The 15,079-nt window shown below is 38.2% G+C and overlaps 1 protein-coding gene across 1 annotated transcript in view; it reads right to left on the bottom strand.

Annotated features, from left to right (window-relative positions):
* Positions 1 to 1,522: 1,522 nt before the first annotated feature.
* The window catches only part of LOC121330420 (kinetochore scaffold 1-like), a 34,400-nt gene continuing 20,843 nt past the window's right edge, over positions 1,523 to 15,079 (bottom strand). Inside the window, exons 15-30 of the mRNA XM_041276936.1 lie at positions 13,655 to 13,808; positions 13,174 to 13,241; positions 8,699 to 8,797; positions 8,412 to 8,527; positions 8,127 to 8,217; positions 7,145 to 7,261; positions 6,910 to 6,997; positions 6,355 to 6,441; positions 5,952 to 5,991; positions 5,462 to 5,566; positions 5,202 to 5,302; positions 4,852 to 4,899; positions 4,211 to 4,320; positions 3,649 to 3,770; positions 3,085 to 3,210; positions 1,523 to 2,087 (exon numbers count right to left, since the gene is read on the bottom strand). Coding sequence (XP_041132870.1) covers positions 1,964 to 2,087; positions 3,085 to 3,210; positions 3,649 to 3,770; positions 4,211 to 4,320; positions 4,852 to 4,899; positions 5,202 to 5,302; positions 5,462 to 5,566; positions 5,952 to 5,991; positions 6,355 to 6,441; positions 6,910 to 6,997; positions 7,145 to 7,261; positions 8,127 to 8,217; positions 8,412 to 8,527; positions 8,699 to 8,797; positions 13,174 to 13,241; positions 13,655 to 13,808 — 1,596 coding nt within the window. The 3' untranslated portion in view covers positions 1,523 to 1,963. The remainder of the gene's footprint in view (positions 2,088 to 3,084; positions 3,211 to 3,648; positions 3,771 to 4,210; positions 4,321 to 4,851; positions 4,900 to 5,201; positions 5,303 to 5,461; positions 5,567 to 5,951; positions 5,992 to 6,354; positions 6,442 to 6,909; positions 6,998 to 7,144; positions 7,262 to 8,126; positions 8,218 to 8,411; positions 8,528 to 8,698; positions 8,798 to 13,173; positions 13,242 to 13,654; positions 13,809 to 15,079) is intronic.

Here is a 15,079-nt window from a genome sequence, read left to right as displayed (position 1 = left end):
ATTTATTTATTTATTTATTTTTTTTGCAAAAAAAAATGGGAAAGAAGAGCAGACAGTGGAAAAGGCAGGACAAGCAGCAGCTGAAGAAATGTAAGCTGCTGCAACTGGAGGACCCGGCCAGCCTCTTCCCCTGGTGTTCCTGGTGCGGGAAGGAGGACCATCGTTGGCGGTCCTGCCCAGACGTGCCACCGGCAAACTGGTGTGGCCGGTGTGAGGAGGACGGCCACAACTGGGCAGGATGCCCCTACAACCAGGCCCAGGAAGAGGTGCCGTGTTCACCCCGGGCATCAGGGGCCACCCCACTACCTCCAGCACCACCACCTTCACCACCGTCCCAGGAGATCTGGGACTGGTTGATGCACCCTGAGGCAGACCTCGTCCACGATCTCCCCATAGTTATCAACACGCTTATCGTGGAGCCTGCCGTTCCGCATCAGGCCACCAGAGGGAGCCGGGCCGCAGTCGCCGCCTCCGCCACCAGAGGGAGCCGGGACGCGGTCGCCGCCTCCGCCACCAGAGGGAGCCGGGCCGCAGCCGCCGCCTCCGCCACCAGAGGGAGCCGGGCCGCTGCCGCCTCCGCCACCAGAGGGAGCCGGGCCGCCTCCGCCACCAGAGGGAGCCGGGGCCGCTGTCCCCGCCTCCGCCACCAGAGGGAGCCGGGCCGCCGCCTCCGCCACCAGAGGGAGCCGGGCCGCCTCCGCCACCAGAGGGAGCCGGGCCGCCTCCGCCACCAGAGGGAGCCGGGCCGCCGCCGCCGTCGCCGCCTCCGCCACCAGAGGGAGCCGGGGCCGCCGCCGTCGCCGCCTCCGCCACCAGAGGGAGCCGGGTCCGCCGCCGCCGCCACCAGAGGGAACCGCCGCCATCGCCGGACTCAACCAAAGAAGGCTTGGGGGCTCCGACATCAACCCCGCCCACCACCACCCACCATAACAGCCCACCCAAGGGACATAATTGGACTCTTGGGGGAAAGGGGAGAGGGGGGGGGGGGAAGGGGGGAGTTGGCCGATTGCGGCCGGTGTACGTTGTACATGGGGGGAGGTGTGTGGCAGAGCAAAGCTCTGCCCTTTTTAAATTGGCAGAGATGGGGTTAACTTCCCCTACCTGCCTGGGTTTATTATGTTCAGGTGGCTGGGGTTGATTAGTTGATTAGGTTGATTAACGATCAATCAGCGCCCAGCCACCTGATATAAAAGGAGGCCTCTGCTTCTCATTTGGGAGGAGGGAGCTGAGGAAGCAGGTTGGTGTTTGTTTTGTGGTTTTTGAATTTTCTAAATCCAGTGAAGGCATTGCCCAGCCTGGAAACTTTATTTTTGTGAGTTTTGTTTTTGCTTTATTTGTGTTTGAGTATCTGTTATTTTGCCCTTGTGCACGTTATTTTTGTTTATTTATAATAAAATAGTTATTTTTTTGAACTGCAGTCTGTCTCTGGGCCTCTATCCACTCGCCAGCCTGCATTTTCAGCAAATAATAATAAAAAAAAAAAAACACACACAGCACACATACTTGATGCAAAGATATTTTATTCAACAACTGAATTCACTTTTTTTTTTTAAAAAGGGACAAAAGTTATTTTGTCATCTGATTTTGGTTAGAATATCACTGCATTTTCAGAATGGAAAACAAAGTCTATGCCATTTATGAGTAATGAAAAAAAAACAGGAAATGTTGCCTCCTTTTAAAATTATGCTGAAATAACATTGTATTGCATAAAAACACCAGAACACTGATTTGAATATCTGACAAAATCCAACTTTCTAAATATAACAAAAACATCAAGTTTTATACTACAACAATTCTACACATAAACATGTTTCAAAGTTACATAAAAAGGTTGGAAACAAGTTTCCAGGCTTTATCTGCATATATTATCCACAGTATTGGCAGGGGTTGCTGCACCAATATGGCTTTATACAGTGTCACATTGCATTACATACAAAATGACATGAGGATATATTGAGCTTCTTCAACACATATTGTTCCAGGGATGCTCTTTAGTGAGTAGATCTTGGTGAATCTTTTCAACTATTCTGGTCAAATAAGAATTTGCTGGTTTAACAGTAGATACTATTTGTTCCACCAGGTCACAGCTGAAAAATGAGAAAGAATTGTAAATAGCAATTATTTTATAAATATACCAGGGATGATGGCAGCAAAAAACTCCAATGAATGCCTAGGACAAGCATGCAAATAGATCATTGTGAAAGTATCACAAATATTAAATAATATTTTTGCAGAAAAAAAATACAAAAATTCAGGGAGAACGAGAGAATAACTTTGACCATTTCACTTTCTATCAGTGCCAAGACACTAGGATGGGAAATCTTAGCCTGTCTTTTATAAGGCAAGATTAAGATTTAAAGGGTATTTGGGGAGAAAAACAATAAAAGAAATGCGGCCAAATGCAACGTTGAAGTAGGACGTAGACAGCAAACAAGTACAAAATTAGGTATAATCCTTTAGTCCTGGTCTACTACTCCCTGCATTAATTCAGTATGTAGTATGTAGGTTTTTAAGTTTGACACCTTGGGAATAAATAAATTAAATAAATGTGTATGTTGAAATTGAGTCCATAAAGCAGTCTTCCAGACTACCTTTAAACCTTAGTTAAATCCAGTATAAGTGTAACGTTGCAACTGACCCATGACTAATTGCTTAAGGAACCAAGAACTTTACAGATACTGCACTAGGTGATAAAATTAAGCTTTACAGAAGGTGCCTTTGCACCCAAGTTGTGACATTACATGCATTATGCACACATTCAAATTCTCTAATGTGATTAGCATCATTTTTTTTAAAATAGAAGTTTAAATTAAAAATATCTGTTTCTTTTACCTCCTTGCTATCAGTGAATACCACAATCACAGTAACAGGTCATACTGCCACTGTGTTTGATTGTTTTGGCCTAGCTATATGCAGATTGGTGCACAAATTATACGCGGTCCCCGTCTGCAAGTCCTGAAGAGCACAGATTTTGGATTTCTTCAGCTGATGCTTCTGCTCAGTCAATTCACATACTGAGAAGCCACTTCTAGCTCTCAGTTCTGCATGTATCTCTGTATTTAAATTTGACTACAACCGACTCACCTTGCGTTTCCAATGTAGTTTTTGAAACTTGACAGATGAAGTCGAGATGCTGGGTAAACTGGGGTTAGAGACAATGTGATCTCAAACTTGGCAAATGCTTTGAAACTGGAGAAGATGATCTTGATGCTGTACAAAAAAAAAAAAAAACCCAAAACACACACACTGAATTTTAGAATGGAACTACTAAACAAAACCCTAAATAAAATAATGTATTAGTCTATCCAAGGTTTGTAATATGAAATACCCAAGAGGCCAGACATTGAGTCAATGTTTTGCGAATCTTGTGCTTCTCCAGTATTGTAACCAATTAAAGTAAAGCCATTAATCTTTATTGTGCACTTCTATTTGCTATATAACGTAGGTCTCAAATGTGCAGTCCACCCCATGTAGGTGCATGAAAAATAGGTTAGAGTATATTTGTGAATACATATCTGGTCCTATGAGTCCAAATAAACCAATGCACACCTGAGACCTCTGTAGTGAATGAAAGTGAACAGGAAAGTGTTAGGGATTTATTATGTTAGCAACACCCACTTTTTTCTATTTATCCCCTAAAGCACTTACTCTGTGTTCAGAATCACCATTTCCAGGATTTCAAACTTAGCAGGGCCATTCTTCTGGAGATAATAGAGTTCTTCTCCAAGGAGGCGACAACGACAGACCACAAGAGAAATATCAAGTAGAAGCTATAAAGATAGCAATAGAAAAAGTAATACAATACACACAAAATGGATAGAAAGTTACCATTTATTTTTATTTTTGCAGGAAATATCATAACAAAACTTTTGATAAAGGCTGCCTAAAAAACCAAATGTCTGTTCCATGTCTTTTAGCATTCATATATGGTAGGGATCCACTTGGTGTACAGGGATTTTCTCCAAGGACTACATCTAGCACCGAAAAACAAGAACTTAAACTAAAATGAAACAGTACTTGATGCAATGTCAGAACTACAGATTACATTATTGCACAACAGTAGTAATACTTTACAATAACTTTTCTATTACATCAATAAACAAACAGAATAATATGTATTTTCTAATGGTATTAATAAAAAGTAGATGTACAGAAATAATTTTTATTTGGCCAAAGTAAAGACATAAAAGACAGCATCATGGAAGCCTACCTTTTGAAGATCTTGCTGTGTTGTGTATTTCTGGAACAAGCTGCCATTACTCTCAAAAAACTGAGTGATCAGTTTGTGAGTAACAAGTGAAGATGATGGGGCTGCCTCATCTGTGGAAAACAGTACATATTTAATTAAAAAGCAAATTCAACCGATGTACTCTCAAATTACGATTTTACTGAATTTCCCTGTATTTTGAGAACCTGTAGTATACAAATGATCCAATAACAATAATAACAACAATAATAATACTTTATTTTATATAACGCCTTTCATAAAGGATTATCATGAAGCGCTTAAATCAAGTGAAGACAAGTAAAATAGCAATAAAACAAACTCATGACCTATACAGAACTGGATACAAACTACTAACATAAAGAAAATAAAAACAAAAAAGAATCTAAAAGAATGCCAATTTAAATAAATCTGTTTTAAGGTGAGATTTAAAAACTCGAATCTCGAGTGGGAGTGTGTTCCGTAGCCTTGGTGCATAGGGCGAGAAAGCCCTATCCCCCACTGTTTGCAGCTTGGTTAAAGAAACAGTTAAAAGACCTGCATCGGTGGACCATAGAGTGCAATTGCTGCTAAGACAAAAAGGCAATGTTTGAAACAGGTGCACAACCAAGAGGATTCGTACGTACCATCCAGGAGTGTGTAAACCTTTATATCCAGTATCTTCTGTACTCCATCTGTACAGGGATAAAATAAAGTTATTGGACTGGGTTGGCGTCGACGACTATTTTAAATTTCAACTGACTTTTTTTGTACACCCATGTGACCTGTTGCAGGCTTATCACAGTCAAAGGACGCCAACATTATAGCATTTAAATAACAAAATGATAAAATCCTAAAAGAAACACATTTTAATTACAAATGTTTCAGTTTTTTCAATGTCTTCAACATTATTTTGAAGTTCTATGCTAAAGTAAAAAATAGACAATCAGCAGATTCAAAAAGAATGGTTTCTGTCATGTCTAAAGCAGATACCCACCAACTGGTTCTCCAAATATCAGTTCAAGTTCAAGGGAACCATTAAGAAAGGTGAAGACGGCTCTGTCATCCAGCCATTCAGAAAGTGTCCATTCTGCCAAGCTGAAAAGGGGTAAACTTGTGATGAACGTGAGTTAAACCATTTAAAACTACTCTGGATAGTAAAAACACTCTTTTTGAAAGCTCATTACATTACTACAATTTAAAAGTTTAAAGTAAAGTCCTTCTAAAATAACAAAATGCAATGCAAAAAGTACTAACCTGCTGAGCTCTTGAATTGACATTTCCAACTGACTTTTTTCCTCCTGCAGCTTACAAAGTTTACTCTTCATATCCTTTTGTTCAGAATATAAATGCAACTGTTCTCTGAAAAACAAGGTTGGAAAAATATTTTAGTTTACTTCATTTTTTTCATAGCATTATAAATCACATATAAATTCAACCATTCACAGTGCTGTTGGAAGGTTTGTTCTTTCCTTGTGCTGAAGAATTCTATTCAGATCCGATTAGATTCAGATTAAGAATGAAAAACCATGCTTCATGCTGTTGTCAGAATATTTATATTCATGTAACTTTAAATTGATCTGACGAATTAGCTATTACTGGATGAGCGTCAATAGGCTGAATGGCCATCTGGTTCATAACTTCTCTTATAATTCACCAGAAAAATTAAAAAAAAACAGACATCCCACCTTCACTGGAAAAAAGGGACCGTTTAAAAAAAAAAAAAAAAAATTAAACTCAAGCTTACCTTTCAATATTTGCCTCCTGTGTCTTTAAATGTTCACATTCTAGAAATTAAAATGTATTTACTATTATTGTGGAAAACTCACTTCATAGTTACAGAAACCTTGCTTTTACACATAGACGTACCATGTCAAGTTTGTGATGTTACAGAAAATGTCTTCAAAAATCGGCAGATTCTAGTACACAAACTGAAGATAAAAAACTGAATTCCCCTGTTACAATCAACTCTTTCTTTAAAAAAATATCAATAAAAGGCAATTAGGATATAAGGAATATTAAAATGTCTAATGGCTGCTCTACACATTCTGCACAAAAGACTAGTCTATGTAATGGGACTATTTTGACAGCTTATATTTGTGCATGTTTCCATTAAAAGTAATTAAATCACACCCAGTTGTATTACTTACCTTCTTCCATTGCTTTCACAGCAAGTTCCAGCTCCGAAATACTGTTGTCATCTTTTTCCACCTCATATAAATCCATGTTTGCAACTTCTAAAAAGAAAAACAAAACATCTTTGCTTACATAATTGTTGTTTATTCCTTCATGTTGCATGACAGTGAATAATGAGCTCATCTATGCTGTAGTTGAACATTACAACACTATATCAATATAAACACTAATTAAAATTGTTACAGTACTTATGCATGCATCACTATCAACAGAATTGCTGCTAAATTATTTTTATACAAGGCACAGGCAGCTATATATATATATATATATATATATATATATATATATATATATATATATATATATATATATATATATATATATATATCTCTCAAAACAGGTGGTGCACCATGTCTTATTGTTCTGCCAGTTCAAGTCACTTTCATTCCAGTAGTAGTCATATCATTAGTAAAAATAAAGGGAGGTAGGATGCAATCTGGTGGCAATAAAGATTAAGTAGCATACTGCAAATAAGTTTAAAAAAATAAAAATAAAAATGCTCCATTTACCAGCTTCCAGAGAATTCATACATTCATCCAGGTCAGAAAGTAATTTGTCAGCCATGGTAATCTTGTCTTTCAATTTCTTCTGTTCAGACTACAGACACAGTAATGAATATGTAAAAATATATATTAAAAGGAATAGAAATTGCATAAAATAAACATTGCATAAAACATGATTAAAAAAGAAGACTAAATGATAAACAAAAAAAAGCAAATCAGTGGGAGCTAAATAGTTTCTTACCTGTGCAGACTGCAGCAGCTTGGAATACAAGCCAACCTTTCTTTCGTGAGACAACATTTTAGATTTCCTTCTGAAATCTGACTTCTTTTCATTCAGCATCGATCCTAGGCTTCTCAACTAGATGGAGCAAAATAGTATCAGCAACATAAAGACATCCATTTCAGAAAATGCATGCATCGTTATTTCACTATTTCTAGGTAAAGTCAAACATGCATTATGCTAAACACTAAACACACTCTCCTACAACACAAGCAATCATGTCAGTATTTTTAACTTAATTGAAGCAGGGTTGCAACAAAAACAGAGCATCCTAGGGGGCACAATGAAACATTTTGAAAAGTGAAACTGATATTTCCAGAGGAAAACAGGGGAGTGAAATCCAGTACAGCTATATACCAACTGTAAAGATAGTGTCTTGTAATGGAGAAGTATCTCATGGATATGGCCAGAGGTTAAAGCAATTTGGCAAATGTCAATTGGACATCACCTTTAATTAAATCTTTATTTAGAGAATTATAGAATACATCTGCATACCAACTATGATGACAATAGTCAAAGAATGTAGTCTGGTAAAACAAATTTGGCAATTAAACATTCTTTGTTTAACAGAATTTAAGAAAATCTAAGAATTCAGATGTGCACCAAATGTTAAGACAACAAAATGTCTAGTCTCTACTCCACACAATAGAAAAATGTTACATGACCTCAATATGGTAGCCATATTAGGTCAGAGGTCAATGTCATTGGGTATGGAGTATAACGTCAGTACCTTTATGTCTTAGGTCTTTATTGTCCGGAAACTAATGACTACAATGACTGAACTATGACCACAAATAGGCAGATAGTATTTTAATTCAAAAATGTGAAAGTTGTTGGCACCATACCTCAAGTTTTAATATTAAAAGAAAAAAAAAATGTATGGACCAAGTATTTGTCTACATGTGTTATGGATAATAAAATATAAGAGTAAACTAAAGTTTACCTGTTCTTCAGAATACATTTTCACCATCTTCCAAAGAGGTTCATTTAAACTCCTCAATCTTTTCTCCTGATCACAACTTCGTTTCTTTAACCTTAAAAAAAAGAAATTTTCAAAAGATTACACTTCGACAATGACAAACTCTAGAAACATTTTAAGTAAGCAGTTTAGTACATGGTGGCTAAGACCTTTAAAGGCATTAACTCCTTCTGCAACTTTACCGGAGGGGTCTGAGTTTTTCTGTAGTCAATGTGTTTGTTTATTTACAAGAGAGAAGCTTAAACTTACTTCTCAATGGTTTCACACAGGGCTTGGCAGTCTTCCTCATAAACCTTAAGTTGTGGCCGATAAACATGCATCTCATTTAGCCAATCCTCAGGTGTAGGGGCTGCATCGGATGCAAACTGAAATTCAAAAAGAGGAATTGGTGTCAAGCTTCAATTTATAGACATGCTGACCACGAGTTGCTTTAGGTTTTAACAAATTCACATTATGCTCCACTCATCATTTAAAGCACAGGGTACCTGCTGTGCCAGGCACGATACAGAAAAAAAAGAGTCTGTTTCAGGTCTTACTTTTGGGGGAAGCTGGCTCTGTCTAGGTTTCTGGATAAGGATATTGACCCCAAGGACCTGTAAAAACTCTTTAACTGTGATACTGCCATCCAGAAGTTTCTGAAATAAAAGAGCAGATGGTTACTAGAAAGCTAAGATACGAGAAATGTTCTAAGAACAAGTGTGTAAACATCCATTTTATACACTCATTTAAAAGACACATTCATGACATAGGACATTTTAAGCAGCAGTGATTTTACTGTCATCCAAAAACTACAAAAGATTAGATTAGATACAAAAAAATTAATTCTGGCAAACAAGGATTTCACAAATCTTAGCTATTCTGCAGTTCCATTAGCGACATATGTCCCAAATGCGCATTTTTTTAAAAGAAACATGTTATAGCACACATCTATTTAATTTTTTTAAAAACACCATAGCTAGTACTACTTTAGATTAACACTAGAAGCGCTGGAATTATGTACCTAGAAGCGCCAAACCTGTCATTTTAACCGGCAGCTTTAAAAACTATTGTATAAAATGCAAAAATTTTATTTATGAACATCAAAATCAAGCATTTGCATAGCAGAAACACCATATTTAAATGGAAATTTTTTTCAAAAGGAGCAGTACAAACCAAGAAAAACAAATAAAACATGTAACAGGTCTCTGTATATACAAAATTGTAAACATTTTATTTGTTTGTAAAAATAACATCAAAAGGATCTTTCAAAAACAATACATAATGCACTACTTCAAAACATAAATTATAATAAATTATTTACATAACATTTATTTAGCCTACATATCTGGCAGCTTTCTAACTTGTACAGTCCACACACTATACACGCTTCTCCACTTTCCCTGAGCATTTACCCACTGTCCTTCCACAACCACCACAGACATCCAAAGTTTTGTTGTTGTTGCATTTTGCAACCTGGCACTGTTTTCTCTTGCATGTGGGTGCAGCAGCAGCAGCACTGTCAGAAGGGGCAGCTATCTCTGCCCTTTCTGATCCATATGTACTTGCCAAAGCTCCACGGCTAACTGCAAGATGAAGTCCCTCCTGTTGCAGTTTTCCTCAGTACATTCCTTGTTCAAAACATATGTATGGATGGTTGCCTGGTCTAAAATGTTATAAAATATAGCCACAGGCCACCAAAGAGATCTGCTTTTGAATGAATACTGTCATGCAGTCTGGTCCAGCACATCCATACTGAACTTAGTGGCATTCTAGTATTCAACTGTCTCAGGCTTTTTTTGTCTAGTGCATAGAACTGAGAATAACCACTGCTTTGTTCTTCTTGCACTTGTAAACGCTGATTGTAGCTGTGCCTGAACAGTGTACTAGAGTGCAACTATGCTTACAAGCCTGGAGCTGAAGGGTGTAGTTCTCTTGCCTTATTTACAGTTCCTACCAGCTTTTTTTTTCTTTCTTCAATTCTCTGGTCAAATGCAGTGATGTGAAAAAATTGTCAATGGTCACATTCCTCCCTTTGTCGAGGTACAGCTCTGTCAGCCTCAGCACCACGCTCTGTCTCCCAGTCTATGGCCAACACAGCTAGTGTCATCCCTGCCCAGGTAGAGGAAACCATTGATGAGAACGTTTGAAACAACGTTCGATGCCAGCCAGAACTTTGTTCAAACTTGTCAGGTTTGTTAGCCATATACTTGGTGAATGGACAGCGAGATTTTGTAGGAAACAGCTGCTCATCTACTGGATGTTTTGGCCTGGCTTGTAACAGGCAATACCGTTTGTAGTGAAACAGTTTCCAAATGTCCGATGCCCGGGCAAATTTCAGTCAGAAGGCGTGTGACTCTTGTTGCTCTCACATCAAAACGAATATATCACAATTATTTCTCCGAACCGATTGCGTTCCATTGTCTGAGGAAATAGACATTCCCCACTGCTTGGACCGCAAGCCCTCCAGATGAACACTTTTGCCATTGTATGCGCCACAAACATACAACATTGCAATAAATGCTTGCAAACTCCACAGATAATGTCCACAAATCATTATTTTGATTGCAATGTGCCTGCGGTACTGTACATTATACTATGTACAATAGCATTTGCATATTGATCAGCATCAAAAAAGCACTCAGCACAGTATCAATATTGCATCTGGCATGTGGTGTTGGACCTGGTGTTTCAGTCACTATGTTTTGCATCCCCCCACCCCGATTTATATCTTCCCAGACAGGACCGTCTTTTCAGATCTCTTGCAATCCACTGCTTGGTGTTGATGGAGCAGGAGATGTTGTCCCTGGTGATGGTGGGTGCTGAAGCTGGCACCGCAGCAGGGGCTGCAGCAGACTGAACTTTCCCAGCTGGCAAGACAGACGAGTCACCTGTTCTGGAGCCTCTTCCACGACCTCTGCCTCAGCGCCTGGTTGGTCCTGTTACAGGTAGGGATGTTGGCAATTCTGTAGCTGTGGCTTTGAGTGGCAAATTTCTAGAACCCAAGAATGGTCGCTGTCATTCCCAGAATCACTGATGACCCCTTCATCATTTTTATTTTCAGTGTACCACTCTCAGTATGCCTACTCAATCTCAGCATTGTTCTAAGAATGAACCTGCAATGCTATACACTGGGGAGTATAGCACTCAAAGTATGCAGACAGGTCACCGGACTGATTGTATTGAAAGACAGGCAGGAATATAGGCTATATTTGATAAATAAATATTTATTGCTATAACAGTTAAAATGACCGGTTTTAGCGCCTCTAGGAAAACATGATCAATTTCTTGCGAGCATACGGCTCAAAACGCAATATATCCAATACATATATTTAGGAAAAGTCACGAACGGGCATTCGCATTACGTTCCGGAACACAGAGTATTTTAAATTTTAACAACCAAAAACAGTCAAATTGACTGGATTGGTGCTTCTAGTGTTAACACAAACTCAGTTGCCATGCCTTTTTCTTGGGTTATCCGTTTGCACTTGTGTTCCAGAGGTCATTTCACATCACTAGTATCTTCTGGGTCAAACACCCCGTTCACACTTGTGGTTTAGGCCGGCCCAGGGACGGGTGAAATTTAGACCAGCTTTTTGATGTGGCCTAAAGTACCAATGCCACCTCAGGGCCAGCCTATCTGCATGCGTGAACCCAACGCAGGCCCTGGGCCGGCCTTAACGCATCAGTGCGGTGACGTACCTCAAACCACTGCCCTACTAGGTCGAGCGTAGTAGATCAAAACAATGTCGGTTTTAAGGGGTAGCACCTGGGACGATGCAGAAATTAACCCTTAGCGGTCCATTTATTCTGCGCTTGTCAGGTGTGTCAAGTCCAATTTATTTTCACCTGCACTGTTTTAAATATCCCCCCCCAGAATAAAGCAGGTTTAAAATGTATTGAATCGCAAAAGGAGTCCTACATCTCCAGCCAAGCCCCACCCCCTTGTTCGATGTATTTTTCACATACCTCTTTATAGACTTAGATACTCTCCCGATAACTTGTTTTATCACCAAACTCCTCAATAATGCGATCCAAGTCATTATTTTATTACTATAACGTCTCAAAAAGCTCTGCAAATGTCTGTGATATTCTTTGAACGCTGGTTGCAGAAGCAGCTATCTCCTTTATGTCCGTGTTGTCTCTGGTGAAAACCTGCAAGTTTGTCCGAGAACTCTCCGAAATACTGAGCAGCAGGCCAGAAATAAATCCACCACAGATCTTGGATTTTATGGAACCTGCAGCGATCTCCAGCCCGATAAATAGCAATGGGGAATGCACTGAATACACAGATACCTTTGACGATGATGACGCTGGTTCAGTCATGAATGGCAAGTATTTCTTCATCGTACAGCTTTCATTAAAACGATAAAACTTGCGCCCTCTTTCTGTATGTGTGATTGTGATTTATATTATATATATATATATATATATATATATATATATATATATACACACACACATATATATAAAAATCACACACATTTCAGATTGTAGCTAAGATTGTAAATCTCAATATTGATAAATAATGCATACAACGTTGCATGTTCAGTCACCATTAATATAATAATCTGTATTGCGACTAATGTAATGTACACGTCCTTGCTTGCTGCATTTACGCATGTTCCAATAAGATTCTTTTTCAGCCACATGAACGCACTTGTGAATGGAAGGACATTTTGAGGCGGCCCAGAGACGACCCAAGGCCAACTCAGTAAGTGTGAACTGGGTGAAAGTTTGTTACTTGCTGAAAGTGTGTGTCAGTCAATAGGGAAAGCTGTCGATTGGTGATTAACAAGAATAATATCAGTGAAGGGGTGGGGAAAATGTCACTGTCCAGGAAGTACAAGACTATAAAAAGCATGACTTCCAAGTAGTTTTCCTGAAACTAGTGTAGCACCAGATGATATGTTTTGAAATGAAAATACGTGTGCTATAACATGTGTTTCTTTAGAACCTGCACATTTGAGACTTAAGTGCATTGTGAAGAAATGTTGTCATGACCATTCTTATACTGACTTTAAAAAGTTTTTACCTCTCTTAAGTTGTGTTCATACCGATCACCATCTAGAAACTGCGACTCCATCTGACTGTATCTCTGTTCTGAGAAGTAAAAAACAAAAAAATAACAAAAATCAGATAATATTCCGGACTGCAAGAATGTTGCATTTGAATTAAATCTTTTTAAACTGCACTTCTTTGGACCAAAAAATATTACCAAATTTCCTACTGTATATCGCAAAACAAAAAATGTTTCATAAAATATTTTTATAAATATAACGCATGAGAAGGTACGATCATATAAATCATATCACACATACAGGAATTACCTTAAGAACATAAGAAAGATTACAAACAAAAGGAGGACATTTGGGTCATCTTGCTCGTTTGGTTGTTAGTAGTTTATTGATCCCAGAATCTCATCAAGCAGCTTTTTGAAGGATTCCAGGACTCCCTTTAGATGAAACTTGAGCAGACAGAGGCTTTTATATTAATTTAAGTATAGTTGTATTTACCACTTAAGTCACCAAAGGTACTATCACATTTGGTAAAGTTGAGTGTGTTGCTGCTAGAATTGGTGCTGTCCAAGGTCTTAGCCAGCATACTCGGTGGATTTTCTGCTGTGATACCTTCTCCATTGCTGTCCCACTGGCTCGTATACTTTGTCACCTATAACAGAAAAAGAATAAAACAGTGAAGTTTAAAACAAAACAATTGTTATAAAAGAACAAGCTAAAACATTTGTCTAAAGAGGCATACATATTACACAAAGTATATGCATAGCTTAAATTTTAAATGATATAAATAGCATTACAATTTACAACAGAACACAAAAACATGTATAATATTAACAAAAATATTTTTTTCATATAAATAAATAAATCTCAGTTCCCTTCCAAGTTTAAAATTAGAATGGTATTGCCATAAAGCAAACACAAGAGGAATCACTTCAAGAAGTATGTTTTAATACAAGCAAAAGGTGTACAGATGGCACATTTGCTAAATGCCTTTCAGTTCACCGCACTACCACTTTGTTTTGGATGGCACATATACTCATTTTGTGTTTCCTTTACCTTTCATGGTTTTACTTCAAGTGTTCAGAGTTGTGCCAGTCACAAACTGGCCTCAGTGTTGCTTCTCTATCATTATCTGCAGTACTTCTATTTTAACATCAATTTTATAAAATGTTACCAGTAAATCGTACACCTGATGCTTTATTAAATAATTAACTATATATATATTATATATATAGATATATATATATAGATATATATATATATATATATTATATTATATCACCGCCGTCAGTCCCGTACGTTTATACCGTATTGGTTATATACAACGGTATTATGAATATAAATCAGTGGCGTGCAGTCAGGGCATGCAAATCATGCATGGCATAACCAATTGAAAAAATGTTGCCATAATACTATAATATAAAATGTCTTTCTATCTAAATGTTTTTTTTATGCGTGTTCATAGAGTGGTGTTTGAGTTATGCTGCATTAGCTCTACATGACTAGTCTGGCACTTAAAACAGTACCAGGCTCACCGAGTGTTGTTGTAGCCACACGCACATAGTGGAGCTTAAGTCATGCTCAAGTAGCATGACAGTCTGTGACTGTGCATTATCGTTAGCTCATACTGATTTAATTTTGTTTGCATTTCTTCATAATGCATTGTGCACCAACCAATGCAGGCAGGCTAGCCTTTTCACTGGGTCCTAGTACCACCCAAAGTACTGGCTTGTGGTACATGAATAAATTACTGAGAAACAAATAGATGATCAATGGCATATTTCTCAAATTAATAAATCAATACTCGGGTAGTAAAATTGGACCCGGGTCGTGTCGTGTAATTTAAAACCCAAAGAGTACTCAGTTTTCGGGTACTAGTGCCGACCTCTATCTAATGTTACATTCATATAGTCTCACTACATG

The sequence above is a fragment of the Polyodon spathula genome, chromosome 17 (genome assembly GCF_017654505.1).
Source record: "Polyodon spathula isolate WHYD16114869_AA chromosome 17, ASM1765450v1, whole genome shotgun sequence".
NCBI lineage: Eukaryota > Metazoa > Chordata > Actinopteri > Acipenseriformes > Polyodontidae > Polyodon > Polyodon spathula.
This window is presented reverse-complemented; position numbering and strand designations above follow the sequence as displayed.